Below are 15,450 nucleotides of genomic sequence, written 5' to 3' on the forward strand. Positions count from 1 at the left end.
AGTTTAAAAGGAAACTGGGCCCTACTTGAAGGAGATTTATTGACTAATTTTAGGATGTGTGCTGGAGGGACAGGATCTGTAGCAACTTTCTTCAGGAATAGATGCACTTTTTTATATTCCTCTTCCTAGCTAGCCTGGTACTGGAAGACACCATTTCTGATACTCTCCATCTACCTTGTTAGCATTACCCATCCCACCCTGGTGTTCCCTTGTGGGCATATCACCAGTGCAGCTACAACAGTCATGGCCAGACCTTGCAGACAACCATAAGAGAGGCTAGTGCCCCCCAACAACATACTCAAAGAAGCTGTAGCCAGGCCTCTCAGCCAGCTGTTCCAGGGGTCAGCCCATCTACCAGTACACCTGTAGCAGCTACAGCCCAGCCACAACAGAATGAAACACAGAACCCACACAGGGGACACCCCGGAGCACCTGGTTCTGGTGAACAGTTGGGATTGCACTTCTGGGCCACACAGGAAATCTACCTAAGGCCACTCCTTCACAACTGGGAGATATAGCTGATCTACCTAATATGTAGAAACAAACACACAAAGTCAAGCAGAATGAGGAGAGGAATATGTTTCAAAAGAAAAAACAGACAAACCTCAGAGAAAGAACTAAATGAAACTGAGATAGGAATCTACCTAATAAAGAGTTCAAAATTATGGTTATAAAGATGATAACCAAACTTGAGGATAAACGCAGTAAGGCCTCCAACAGAAAGATAGAAAAATATAAAAAAGAGCCAGTCAGAGCTGAAGAACACAATAACTGAAATAAAAAATACACTCAAGGGAATCAACAGCAGATAAGATGATGCAGAAGTACAAATTAGTGATCTAGAAAACACAGCACTGGAAATCACCCAAGCTGAACATCAAAAAGAAAGAAGAAATTTAAATTGAGAATAGTTTAAGGGACCTCTGTGACTTCAAGGGTACTAACATTCACATTATAAGAGCTCCAAAAGAAGAATGAAAGGGACAGAAAATTTAATTGAAGAAATAATAGCTGAAAACTTCCCTAACCTGAGGAAGGAAACTAAGATCCATGTCCAAATATCACAGAGAACCCCAAACAAGAAGAACCCAAAGAGATCTACACTGAGACACATAATAATAAAAATATCAAAATTAAAGAGAGAATTTTTTTTCAGGCACAGCTAATTGGGTAAATTTATTAACACTATCTTAGACAGGGTTTGCGGGGTAGAATATAGTTTTTATCTCCAAGGCCAACTGCACCAATTGGTAGCAACTTCCTATGGAGCTTTTTTTTTTTTTTGTTATGTTCAATTAGCCAGCATATAGTACATCATTAGTTTCTGATGTAGTTTTCAAAAGCAGCAAGAGAAATACAACTAGTTACATACAAAGGAAACCCCCCCCCATAAGGTTATGAGGTGATTTTTCAGCAGAAACCTTGCAGGCCAGAAGATAGTGGCATGACATATTCAATGAGCAGAAAAGAAAAATACATACAACCAAGAATACTCTATCTAGCAAAGTTTTCATTCAGAATTGAAGGAGAAATAAAGAATTTCCCAGACAAAAGTTAAAGGAGTTCATCACCACTGAACTGGCTATACAAGAAATGTTAAAGGGACTTCTTCAAGTGGAAAAGAAAAGGCCATAACTAAAAGTAAAAAATTATGAAAGAAAAAAACCTCACAGGTAAAAGCAAATATGCAGTAAGGGCAGTGGATCAGCCACTTATGAAGCTAATATAAATGTTAAAAGACAAAGTAGTAAAATCAACTGTGTCTGTAATAATTAGTTAAGGGATACACAAAATAAGAAAATACAAAATATGACATATACTTAAAATGTGGAGAGGTGGAATACAAATATAAATCAGCAGTTTAATACTAACTGCAACTTACCTGGGGTGTTAAATATAAACGTCATGGTCACCACAAAGCAAAAACCTACAATAGAAACACAAAAAATAGAGTAATCTAAACATAGTAAGGTCATCATTCACAGGGAAAGACAGCAAGAGAAGAAAAAAAGAACAAAGATGAACTATAAAAACAATTAACAAAATGACAATAAGTACATACCTATCAATAATTACCTTAAATGTAAATCAACTAAATGCTTCAATCAAAAAACATAGGGTGGTTGAATGGATAGATATAAGAACTTTACCCATCTTATACTGCCTTAAGAGACTCACTTCAGACCTAAAAGCACACATAGGCTGAAGGCAAAGGATACAAACTGAACTAAAACAAAACAAAACAAAATAATGCTTGTGTCACAATACTTGTATCAGAAATGAAGTTTAAAACAAAGATTGCAATAAAAGACAAAGAAGGGCATTACGTAATTTTAAAGGGATCAGTCCAACTAGGGGTAAATATCTATGTTATTTGGAACAACATGGATGGACCTAGAAGGTATCATGCTACATGAAATGTTTGAGAAAGACAAACACCACATGATTTCACTTATATGTAGAATCTACAAAACAAATGACCAAACACACACACACATATACACACACAAAACCCAGAAACAGACATAAATACAAAGAAAAAAACCTGGTAGTTGCCAGAGGGGAGGGGGTTGGTAGGTGGAGCAAAATAGGTGAAGGGGATTAGTGGGTACAAACTTCCAGTTGTAAAATAAATAAATCTCAGGAAGGAAAAGTACAGCATAGGGAATACAGTCAATAATATTGTAATGACTTTGTATTTTGATAGATGGTAACTACACTTATGTTGTGCATTGTATAATGTATAGAATTGTTAAATCACTTTGTTGTACACTTGAAACTAATATAACATTGTATGTCAACTATACTTAATAGTCCATTTTATTCAGGTATTATCTATAATAATGTAATTGTTTAAACAGAATTATTTAATATAAAATGTTAATTTCTTTGAACAAGAAAATTGATATGGGAGGGGCTCCTGGGTGGCACAGTGGTTAAGCGTCTGCCTTCGGCTCAGGGCGTGATCCTGGCGTTATGGGATCGAGCCCCACATCAGGCTCCTCCGCTATGAGCCTGCTTCTTCCTCTCCCACTCCCCCTGCTTGTGTTCCCTCTCTCGCTGGCTGTCTCTATCTCTGTCGAATAAATAAATAAAATCTTAAAAAAAAAAAAAAAGAAAATTGATATGGGAAATTTAGGAAATTAAGTTAGGCTTCTTATGAGAAAATAAAGCTAAGACATACACAACCTACAAAAATACTGTCCAATAGGTCTTTCTGCAATGATGGAATTGTTTTATAATCTGAGCAGTCCAATATGCTACTGCTAACCACAGTGAGCACCAAAAATGAAGCTAGGACAACTAGGAACTGAACTTATAACTCTATTTAAGTGTAATTAAGTTACATTTTAGATGAAAATTTAAACTTTTAAAATTTAAACACAGATATTTTTAACATTTTTACATGGTGGTATATCAGGGAGAAAACAAAATTATTTTTAAGACAGAATTATTAAACCAGTAATTTTCTGAAGTATATTGATTACAAATGTTACATGAGCTTTTTTCCTAAGTACATACCAGTAACAAAAATTTTAAGGTATTTAAAAGCAAAATTTTGTTTTCCCCAAAATCGTTGAACAAACTCATATTTAAACCTGTTTTTCTGAGTTGGTGCTTTTAGAAAGAAGAGCAATTTCTTAAAGCATCAACATATTCTAAGATTTGAAATAGAAATGTATTTTTAAAATATTTGATTTTCACTTATTTTATATTTATATAAGTGTTTATACATTAACATTGTTCATAAATGCCAAGTAGAGCAGGATGCCCATAGGAATTTTAGAGACTTTCTAATCTGGACTTTTATTAATTTCTATATATAAATATATTTTGTTCTTATAAAATAGAAAAATTTATCAACTCATAAAATTTAGAAGAGCTAATTTTAATAATTTTAATATAAAGTAGACTTTAAGATAGATGTTAAATAATTAAAGAAACAAAGATAAGATCAATAAAAATTATTTTTATTATAAATTCCAAATCTTGAAAATCTCTTCTTGTTGGTTGGTATTTTCTTTTGAATTTCCTTACCAACAAGTTATTGGAAGAAAAAATAATCTCACTTTTTTCCCCCTCAGTGAAATCATTTTATCTTTAAGGCAGGTTACCCAAAATACCCAATTTTAAAAAATCTTTTCTCTATCAACTCCTTCTCTCCAGAACATTTTAGAGACTAGAGTTTTTAGACTCTACTGTAATTCTCACAAACTGTCCTTTTGGTAGTAATTAACTAAATACTTATTAGTGTTACAAATACTTTACTGAGGTATGATGTATATAAAATAAAATTCACCAATTTTAAGTATGAAATAAGAGTTCTGACAAACATAAAAGACAAATACAAGTCATGTAATCACTAACAAAGTAATGATATAAAAATGATCAATCACCTCCAAAGGTTCCTTCCTGCCCCCTTGCATTCAATTTTCAGCCCTCACTTCCAGCCTCTCAAATTGACTACATTTACCACAATTTTATATAAACAGAATCATAAATCATAAATTATGTGTTTCTTTTCATTCACTTAGCATACTGCTTTTGTGATTCATCCATGTCATGTATATCTGTGGCTTGTTCCTTTCCACTGCTGCATTATCCATTATGCAGATATACAAAAATGTGTTTATACATTCACCATTTGATGGAAATTTTAGTTTCCAGTTTGGGGCTTTATGACTGAATTTGCTATTAACATTCAGGCACAAGTCTATGTGTAACATTTGTTTACATTTTTTTTATTTGGGTAAATAACAAGAGTAGAATTACTGGGTCATATGGTGAGTTCCATTGACCCTTGACTGACATAAGTTTGAACTGTATGGGTCCACTTATACATGGATTTTTTTCAATACAGTACTGTAAATATATGTTCCCTTAAGATTTTCTTAATAACATTTTTTCTCTAGATTATAAAAATATAGTATATAATACATATATAATATATGTGTTCATTGGCTGTTTATGTTACCAATAAGGCTTCCAGTCAACAGTAGCCTATTAGTAAAGTTTGGGGGGAATCAAAAGTTATACATGGATTTTGACTGTGTGGGGTAGGTGCCTTTAACCCCTTGTTGTTGAAGGGTTAACTATATATGTTTTTAAGACAACCTATTTTTTAAAGAGGTTATATTATTTTGCATTTCCACCAGCAACGTATTAGGGTTTCAGTTTTTCCATATACTTGTCAACACTTGGTATTGTCAGTCTTTTAAATTTTATCTACTTTGGTAGGATCAGTGATTTTAATTTACATATTCCTGGTGACTAATGATGTTCACCGTCTTTCAAGTGTTTATTTCACATTTGTATATCTTGTTTGGTGAAATGTCTGTTCAAATCTTTGCCTATTTTTTTTAAAGATTTCATTTTATTTTAGATAGAACAGGTGTGAGTGGTGGCAGGGAGCAGGGAGGGACAGAGGGAAAGGGAGAGAATCTCTGGCAGAGTCCATGCGGAGCCCAACTCGGGACTCCATCTTAGGACCATGAGCTTGTGACCTGAGCCAAAACCAAGAGTTGGACACTTAACCAACTAAGCCAACCAGGAGCCCCTCTTCTTATTTTTTTAAAGAAATCAACATGAATTTTTGTGTACCATGGAAGGTAAAAGTTTAGGGCTTTTGTTTCACATGATTTATCAAAAAGAAGATCTTTCCTCTGACTTGTCATAGCATTTTTGTCAAATATCAGTTGACCATTTATGTGTGTTCATGGCCATTCTTCTGTTTCATTAAAATTTATTTTTTATCTTTATTTCAATACCAGCCTGTCTTGATTCCTATAGCTCTAGAGTAGGTTTTCGTCTACCTTCTCAAATATCTGCAATATACATTTTTTAAGACTTTATTTGAGAGAGAAATAAAACAAGCAGGGCAAGGAGGAGCAGAGGGAGAGGGAGAAGGAGACTCCCCACTAAGCAGGAAGCCCAATGTGGAGCTAAATCCCAGGACTCCAAGATCATGGCCTAAGCTGAAGGCAGACATTTAACTGAGCAACCCAGGTGTCCCTATTTTATTAAGCATTTTAAATATTCTTGTTTGTACTTTTGTCATATGTTTCATTTCTAGGTATGTTTCTGTTATTTTTTTCCCTCTGGTTATCAGTCATGTTTTCTTAATTCTTTATATGCCTGCTACTTGTTATATAGTGGACATTGTGAATTTTACATTATGGTGGTATTTTGTTGATTCTTTTTAATAGTGTTGGAGATTTTTCTGGAAGGCAGTTATGTTACTTAGAATCATGTCTCTAAGCTTTTTTAGGGTGGGGTTCAGAAGAGCCTTTAGTTTATGGCTAATTTGCCCGCACTACTAAAGTGATACTACTTTTATCTGCCTTTTTTGTGTATTAGAAAATCTCAACAGTTTGGCTGGGAGTAACATGAAATATTTTCAGCCTTTTGTGAGCTTTGGGAATTGTTCAGCTTTATCTCTTTGGTTGTTCTTTCCTGAGCCTGGGGTAGTTTCTTCACATGGATGTTCTAGAGAACCGTTCTATAAATCTCTGGTATACTCTCTCTCTGCGGTTCTCATTTCTGTAGTATTTTATCCCATAAATTCTGACTGCTTTCACAGCATCAGACTCTGATGTCTTTCTCCTCAATTCAACATGACCACTGATGTTTAAATTTCTTGTGCTCTAGCCTGAGAAATCTCTCCATTCACTTAGGACAATTAGTCTAAATTAAAATACCTAGATGCCTGTATTGAAATGTTCTAAAATGTGGTGATAATTGCACAATTCTAAATATATTAAACTGTTAAGAATAAACATATTAAAAACTGCATAACTGTATACTTTATCTAAGCCAGTGAATTTTTATGGTATATGAAATATATCTCAATGAAACTGTAGAAACAAATCAAACAAAACATAGAGAATACCTAAAGTTGACCTTGAATGTTATCCTTCTCTGAGCCCGTCTTGCCTGTTGGCCAATATGTGAAAACTCTTGCTTCATATAGTTTTGTCCAGTTTTCTATTTAAGTTAGGAAATTAGATCCAGTATTCTTTCTAAGTTTAACAACCATTGCCTGACCTCCCCAACCCTAAGGTATAAACTTTCTAGTATGTATGTATATATGTATGTATGTATGTATTTTAAAGATTTTATTTATTTGAGAGGGAGATTGAGATAGTGAGAGAGAGCACAAGCTGGGGTGGGGAGAGGGAGAAGCAGGTTCCCTGCCAAGCAGGGAGCTGGACACGGAGCTCGATCCCAGGACCCCCGGATCATGACATGAGCCCAAGGCAGAGGCCCAACTGACTGAGCCACCCAGGCACCTGTCTAGTATTCTTATTTTTAATTAAAGATAAAAATAATTATTTTGGTTGGTTGTAATACATTCTACTTTCCTGTTTTTGTTTTTTCTCAGTATTCCATCTGAGAACTCTATCATACCTGTACAAGTTTATAGAGATTAACTTAATTACTTAATATTACTTAATGTAATATTTATAATATTGAATTTACTTAAAATGTTAGGATCAATTCTACTTATGTATGGAAATTTTTCAAAGTACTTTAATAACAAATTTCTGATTTGGTGTTCATAAAAGCCATGAGAAGTAGATCAATCTAGTAGTATAATTCTCATTATAAAGTAAAGAAACTAAGGCCTGGCAAAGTTTGTTTATTTTTTTTCAAGGTCACCTATAAATCATGGAGATGGAATCTGCTGACTTTTATAACAATATTTTTTTTAGTTTCCAAAGTCTGTCTTATTGAAGATGTAGAACTCTAGGTGAAATAGCAAAACCTCTAGTATGGTAGAACTTCTTTCTTTTTACTTGTAAAGAAGGTTATGTGGTGGAGTAGAAAGAACTAGACTGAGAGTAAACTGATGATTTGTTAATCAGATTCAATCTAAGTAATAAAACAACATGGAACTTACATAAAATGAGCAAAACAACAGTCATGCAACTAGTGTCTGTTTAGTTTAGGGAGCAAAAAGCACAAATATACAACTGTTCAGTTAGAAGGCATGTTGTAAACTGAGAAAAGAGTTTGTGTAAGCCTAATGGTTAGGCTGACCAACATGCCTGCTTAGGGATACCTGGGTGGCACAGTTTGTTAAGCGACCAACTCTTGGTTTCAGCTCAGGTTGTGACCACAGGGTTGTAAGATCTAGCCCCACATCCGCTCTGCACCAAGCATGGAATCTGCTCGGTATCTCTCTTCCTTCCCTTTTGTGCCTCCTGCTTGTGTTCTCTCTCTCTCAAACAAATAAATAAATCTTCAAAATGCCTGCTTAGTAGAGCTGTTTTAATTTCTCAGGAGAAATTAATCAAATGGTGTTTGTCTTTTAATAAGTAGGACAGAATAAAGAACAAGAGAGTGAGAAAATTTTAATTTTTTATGAATGAAAATTATATCTGTTTATATTTACTATGGTCAAAACCTTAGATATAGAAAGTTAATTTTATGTAAAATTTTGTGTTAAATATATACTAATAAGAGACATAATCTGGAGCTTAACAATTATAATTTTATTTTTAAAAGGCATCTAATTATATATCTAACCATCTATAGTTATTAAAGTGTGCCATTTTTTAATGTATTTCCCCATTGCATAGCAAAAAGATTTTATATGATTCTACTATAAAAACATAAGGCCAAGTTCAAGAGCAGATTGGGTAATCACTACTTACTAAAAAAAACTGATGATAAAATATGACTGCAGTGGTCATGCCTACTATACAAGGTTAACCTATCCTATGTAAAGGCATGATATCCTTCCTGAGATTATACCAATCATGATCTAACCTCACCAACCCTAGGGCATTACTTTCTAATTATCTTATTTTTATTCAAAGATAAAAATAATAATGATTGCTATGATACATTCTAGTTGCATATTTTTTTTTCTCTCAGAGTTGCGTTTGGGAACTGCAATGGGTTGGCTGTGGTGGATTTTATACAGAAGACAGTACTATTAAGCATGGGGACCATTGACCTATATAGATCAAGTGACCTATACCAACGTCAACCACGGTCTCCTCGAAAAAACAAGCAGTTCATTGCAGGTAGGAGATAAAACAAAATGGTTATGAGCTTGATTAGTTCACCTATTTTCTTGCCTGTAGATTTCTTAACTTTCTTCTATGATACTGTTCAAATGCATGGCAATATAAAGTCAACATAATTTATAATATGAAAATAAAATTGGGCAGAAACATAGTGAGAATCTTTGAAAGGGTAAAGGAAGTGTTTAAACTTCAATTTGCTGTCAAAGTTAGGAAGCATCTCAAGTTTCTTAGGTCAAATTCCTAAGAAATAACAGAAAATAAGAAGCTATTAAATATAAAAATGCTATGAAAATCAGGTTCTGTAGTTGAAAAATTTGCAATGGTTGTATTTAACAGGATAATTTTCTTCTAATATATCTGGACCCTTTAAAAGTATAATTATTTCACTATTTTTAATTTTTTTAAACTCCATATTAGCTGTCACCTCTCCTTGTTGGATGGTGATTTTCCTGAAGGCATTTTCACAAATGCAATAAACGTTATTAATTAACATTGTAAAATGCTATGAAAGATCACATTTTGCTTGACAGGACCAATAAATTAACTATAAAAGAAAAACATATAAGGTTAATTAAGATATAAGCAGAAATAATTTCTATATAATGCCAAATTTTGATATGCCAAATTATCCAAAGTTTACTGAAATTTCAATATTTATCCAAATAGTTGGCTTTTGTAAACAGATAAAATTTTGTATATTTTCTGTACACTGACGTACTATAGTTGATAAAAAATTAGTTGAGCTCAAAGATTTGCAGATGGAAATACATCTATAGTATTATGTCTTTAGTTCTATTAGATTTTGTTTTTTTTAATCAGTTGATTTTAAAAAATGAGTTGATTATTAAAGTCTTTATTAAATATACTCATGTAAAGGATGTTTTAAACTAGAAAGAAAACATGATAATAGGTATTATTTTCTAAATAGCAAGCTTGCCAAACTTAATATTTGAATGTTACAATAAAAGAAGCTTCCTTTTTGATTAATGAAAAATTAACTTGACATAGTGAAGTTCCCCCTTTTTGTTAACCTTTTTTTTTGTTTTTTTAAATAAACCTCAACCTTTCCACCTTGCTAATTTAGACGCTTTTCAGGAGCACAGAATTTCTCCTTCAGAACTTGGAGTCTCTTTGTTTTCTGTTAGGGATCTCAGCTTTTAGCAATATCTTAGGAATGCTGGAAAATTCAAATTCTATAGGTTCTGCCTCTACCATTTCTGGCTTTTGAAAGGAAGGCAGAATAAGAGAAATTGTGCATGCATATACCATAAGATTCCCTCATGATTGGGAAAGAGAATATTGATTTTTGAAAGTTTATGGACTCTAAGATAGGAAGATATTAGGGGCTAGGAGGCGACATTTGTGTGTTGAAAGCACAAACTGAATTAGAAAAACTGTGGATCCTATGACAGCATCTAAGTTACTGGATATACACAATGGGATGACAAGGTGTATTTGTGACAAGCATAATAAAACTGTTACTTAATTTAAAGTTATTGAGACTCAATTATGATTAGAGCTTAGAATTTTGATGACTTTAAAATCAGGAAAACTGATGAAATCATAAACTTTGTTCATATTTAGTGTATAAAATCACTACAATGAGTACTCACTTTATGTTATAAAAATACCAAAAACTAAAATCCCTAAGCTTTACTGTTAATACCGAAGATTAAAGACAACCATTTTGATTTTTATGAAGTTACATATTATTTACAAGTAAAATAAGTTTACTACATAAAATGAATATGAGAAATATGACATCTACTCTTATAGGATATTTGATTAAATAAAATTACTACAACACTCTCATCATTCATCTGTCATCTCTTTCTAATTGATTTATTTTTTTAATATCTCCTTTCTAATTTGATTACCTAAACTTGCTGCAATTTCTTCATCTTGGCTGTTCTAGATTCTGGTATGCTATCACTTCCTTTCACTTTAGACTATTTCTCTCTCTTTCCTCTGCCTGCTGCTGATGCTGATGTTCTGGCATGTTCCAAAGACAACTTTTGCATGCGTGGCCTGTCTAACCTTTATCCTGATTTAACGAAACGGATCCGTACTTCCTATCAGAGTAAGTTCTATAAAGGTTAGGCAAATAGCTTTTTTAAGTCTTAATGCCTGGTTAAACTCATACGTCTCTGCTTAGTAATGTGTTTTTAAAAACACATTCAGCATGCATGCAAATTTTTGTTTTGTTATGGAAGTGCAACCTGATAATTTTAATAATTATATAAATACTTCAAATAACTAATGTCATATACCCATTTATTCACATCCATTATTCCAGTTTTATTTCAAACCGTGTAGACCACATTCTCTTAGTTCAAGAGTCCCTATCATTTGTTTTGAGGAGGAAGAGCCATGGTGTCCTTATAAATGGTAAACTTGACATTCCAGTATCAATAACAATTGATTGCTTTCTTGTTTTGGAAACCTTGTGCCTTTGGCCATCTTATAAAAGTATTCTAACAAGGGCCACAGTATTTTCTTTTTCTAAGTAATTAGATTTCTTAGATTTAGCTAAGTATTCCTAACTTCTGATGCTTTTTATTAAGATAGAATACACAAACACATATTTCTGTAGTGATTTTAGGTACCAAACACTATGAAGTTGGGGAATTGAAGTCACAAACTAAAAAGTCAATAGTATTAACATTTACCATGGTAGAAAATGCAAATTAGAAGATGCTGGAGTAAGCAATTCTATCAACTAGTGCAAAAAGAACAGAGAATGAGGGTATGATTGCAGGTGCAGATGATACTAGTGATGTTAGAGGTGAACATTCACTGATGAGAAGACATTTACAATATACTGATCAATGTAATGTTTTTAAAAAGCTGGTTGTTTAACAATATATATGACGGCTTCATATTTGTATAATGTATGAATAATATATAGATACACACACACACACGCATACATACATATATTGTTTGTATCTTGGATTTCTTCAGACTTCACCTCATCAGTTTGTAGAGAATTAGTGGGATCACATCACTTATAATAACCTAAAACATTGTCTTCTTGTAGCTAAAGATACTCAATTTCTGTGAAATCCTTAAAATTTTTCTGGGAATGCCCATAGGGTGCCCTATTTTTCATCATCAGTATCCTCTAATTTTCTATTCTAGCAGAACACCCCCTTTTTGGATGCTATTCATTGTCTTTGCTCCTCATGACTTGTGATAGAACATTGATTTCTATGTTGACTTCTACTTCTCCTAAAACAGAAACCTATTAAGTATTATGATAATATTTCTTGACACCTGAAAATTATAGGAAATTTCAGTTTCCATAAATAAAACTTTATTGGACCACAACCACACTCATCTTTTACATAATGCCTATGGCTGCATCCACACTACAATGGCAGAGTTGAACAGAAACCATATGGCCCATGATACTCAAAATACTTACTATATTGCTCTTTACATAAAAAATTAGCTGACTTCTACCCTAATTCTATTCTTTCTTACCCATTTCCCTGCCACATAAAAAGTTTCAGCCAAAACTTTCCCTGTAAGTATTCTCCAGGTGGTTTATTTATTTTTTTATAATATTTTTTTATTATATTATGTTAGTCACCATACAGTACATCCCTAGTTTTTGATGTAAAGTTCCATGATTCATTACTTGCGTATAACACCCAATGCACCATGCAATACATGCCCTCCTTAATACCCATCCAGGTGGTTTAACACACATACTCGAGCTTCTGAATCCATCTTGCCTTCTCAAGTTTGGATGCACCCAACACTGTGTATGTGTGTGTGTGTGTGTGTGTGTGTGTATGAGAGAGAGAGAGAGGGAGAGAATGTATCAATGCACCATGCAATACATGCCCTCCTTAATACCCATCCAGGTGGTTTAACACACATACTCGAGCTTCTGAATCCATCTTGCCTTCTCAAGTTTGGATGCACCCAACACTGTGTATGTGTGTGTGTGTGTGTGTGTGTGTGTGTGTGTGTGTGTATGAGAGAGAGAGAGAGGGAGAGAATGTATCCATCTATATAAATAGAAAAAGTTTCCAAACATGAGACTGTGGATTTTACGAAGTTCTTTTAGTTTTATGTATTTTCTGATATCTCTATAATAAATATGTAATGCTTTTATAGTAAGAAGAGAAATTGTATACTGAGGATAAAAGAAACAGGAGCAGGCTCTTAATCAGAATTCTACAGTATCAACTGTGACATAAAGGTTAAAGAAGTTCTGAGACATGCTCACTTACTTCTAACCCTTCAGTAATCTTAAATTTCCTTCAGATTTAAAAAGCAAAGATTTTAAACATTCAGGGTACCCTAAAATATAATTCCTATCTATATTTTCAAATGAATTTTCTACTACTCTTCTATAAAAACACTCCCCTTACGCCAAGTATATATGTATCTTGCTAACCGTATATTTATTCATATCATCCCCTCTTCTGGAAATGCCCTGCTCAAATTTTACTTTCTATTGTAAACCTTTCCTGCTGCCATCAGAGCCCTGTTGTGCCAGTTCCTTTATTTAAATGCCTATAGTGTATAAGCTTCTACGTGGAATTATGTGAACCAGTTGGTACTTAGCATAAATTCATTTGTATGTTTACTTATTTTTATGTATATGCTCTACCTTTCCAAATGCATTGCAAGAACCTGAAGAGTAGTTCTCAAATTCTTTATACCCTCTACACCTGGCACAAATATGTGCTCGGTAATTAAATGATGATTGTTAGGATAGAGCATGTAGCTGACTCTTTTTGCTCATATGAATAGCTAGAGGATTTTTCAAATTTGACAAGTGAGAGCAGAAATAGCTTCTGTAGTTACTGGGTTCACTGGGATTGTGCAAAACAAATCATAGTTTCTTCTAAACAAAGATCTGAAGTGTCAAGACAAAAGTAAAATCAAGTCCTTAGAAGACCATTAAAAGATCCTATATGTCTCCACCAGTGAGCTCCCTAGGAGTTCAGACAAACCATGAGATTTGAAATCAAATCTCTTTAAAGTCTTCTCTTGATAATCAATATCCTATATTTTGGTAAGGGACTGATTAATGACTTGAAAGGTATATCCTGGAATATGTTTTAAAAAAATAAATTTTATGAAAATTTGCTTTTAATTTATTTAATCATAAAACCTGATTACATTTCTATAGTTCCATATATAGAGTTCCAAATAGAGACTATTTGGCCTTTTCATGAATTGTTTCCTAATTTGACTGACTTGAAAGGTATATCCTGGAATATGTTTTAAAAAAATAAATTTTATGAAAATTTGCTTTTAATTTATTTAATCATAAAACCTGATTACATTTCTATAGTTCCATATATAGAGTTCCAAATAGAGACTATTTGGCCTTTTCATGAATTGTTTCCTAATTTTCAGGAAAGCATATCTTCATTTGCTTTCCACTGTATTATTCAGTGTCTCTAAGTTTCTGAAAGTTTCAGGCTCATTGGAAACCAGTTGTATTATACTATAATCAGGAACCACTTTTTTCCCCCCAGTTTTTATCTACAATCAATAAAATAATATATTCAAAAATGAAACAATTTAAAATTATTTCTCACAATTGAGGAGACTGGACAAGGTGCTCTCTGAATTCCAGCTTTTATATTTTATTATATCAATTTTGCTCACAAAGTGATATCACGTTCTGTTTTGAATTTCATACTTTTCATTCCTGGAGAAACACCTCAATTTCAATCTTTTCCTGGGCTCTTTCACTGATCATTTTGTATTGTAGTTTAGGTTCCAAGGAACTCCCTCCCCTAAAACTTTATTCCGTCTGCAAATCTTTCACATCATAGAATAATAAAACTCTATAGCTCAAAAGAAACCTCTGTGTTTGATGGATTATGATTTGTGGAACCAGATGATTTGGAAAGAGCAGCAGGCATAGGGTCAGAAGGTTATATCAAGTTCTACTCTTTCTACTTAACTACTCACTACATCTGAAATCTTTGGCAAGTCACATAACTTCTGAGTTTCTTTTTTCTCATATATAAAGTAAAAAATCATAATTCCTACCTCCCTTAGAGACTTAGGAATCTTTCTTGGTTAATGTTTATAAAAGCATTTCTATAAATAGTAGACCTTATTATTATAATAAAAGACAAAAGCAAGACATAGAGAGGTTAAATAACTTTTCCAGAATCTATGGTATGACTAATACCAAGTCAGCTGCCTCATAGTCTAGTGTTTTTTCTACTTGCAAAATGACAGAAATTCTGCCAGAGAATAGTAGTATCCTGTTTGAACAAAAAGGAGTTTTGAAAAGTGGGCTTAATGTAGAACATTGTCAGACAAACTTGCTTGCGCATCAATTTCTAGTTATGTAATGGGAGATCCTTTAGAAGGTCTCAAGTCTATCTATAGATATTTTCCTGCTTTCACTGCATGGTTTTTTCAGAGTGTA

At 33.1% G+C, this 15,450-nt stretch overlaps 1 protein-coding gene across 2 annotated transcripts in view; it reads left to right on the top strand.

Moving 5' to 3' along the window:
* Nucleotides 1-15,450, top strand: part of STXBP5L (syntaxin binding protein 5L) — a 419,474-nt gene that overhangs the window by 318,487 nt on the left and 85,537 nt on the right. The window contains exons 18-19 of one of the 2 annotated variants that reach the window (XM_008708188.2): nt 8,881-9,032; nt 11,044-11,115. In XM_008708188.2, coding sequence (XP_008706410.2) covers nt 8,881-9,032; nt 11,044-11,115 — 224 coding nt within the window. The remainder of the gene's footprint in view (nt 1-8,880; nt 9,033-11,043; nt 11,116-15,450) is intronic. The other variant, XM_040621308.1, reaches the window with a different exon arrangement.

This window comes from Ursus maritimus, unplaced genomic scaffold (genome assembly GCF_017311325.1).
Source record: "Ursus maritimus isolate PB19 unplaced genomic scaffold, ASM1731132v1 scaffold_4, whole genome shotgun sequence".
Lineage (NCBI taxonomy): Eukaryota > Metazoa > Chordata > Mammalia > Carnivora > Ursidae > Ursus > Ursus maritimus.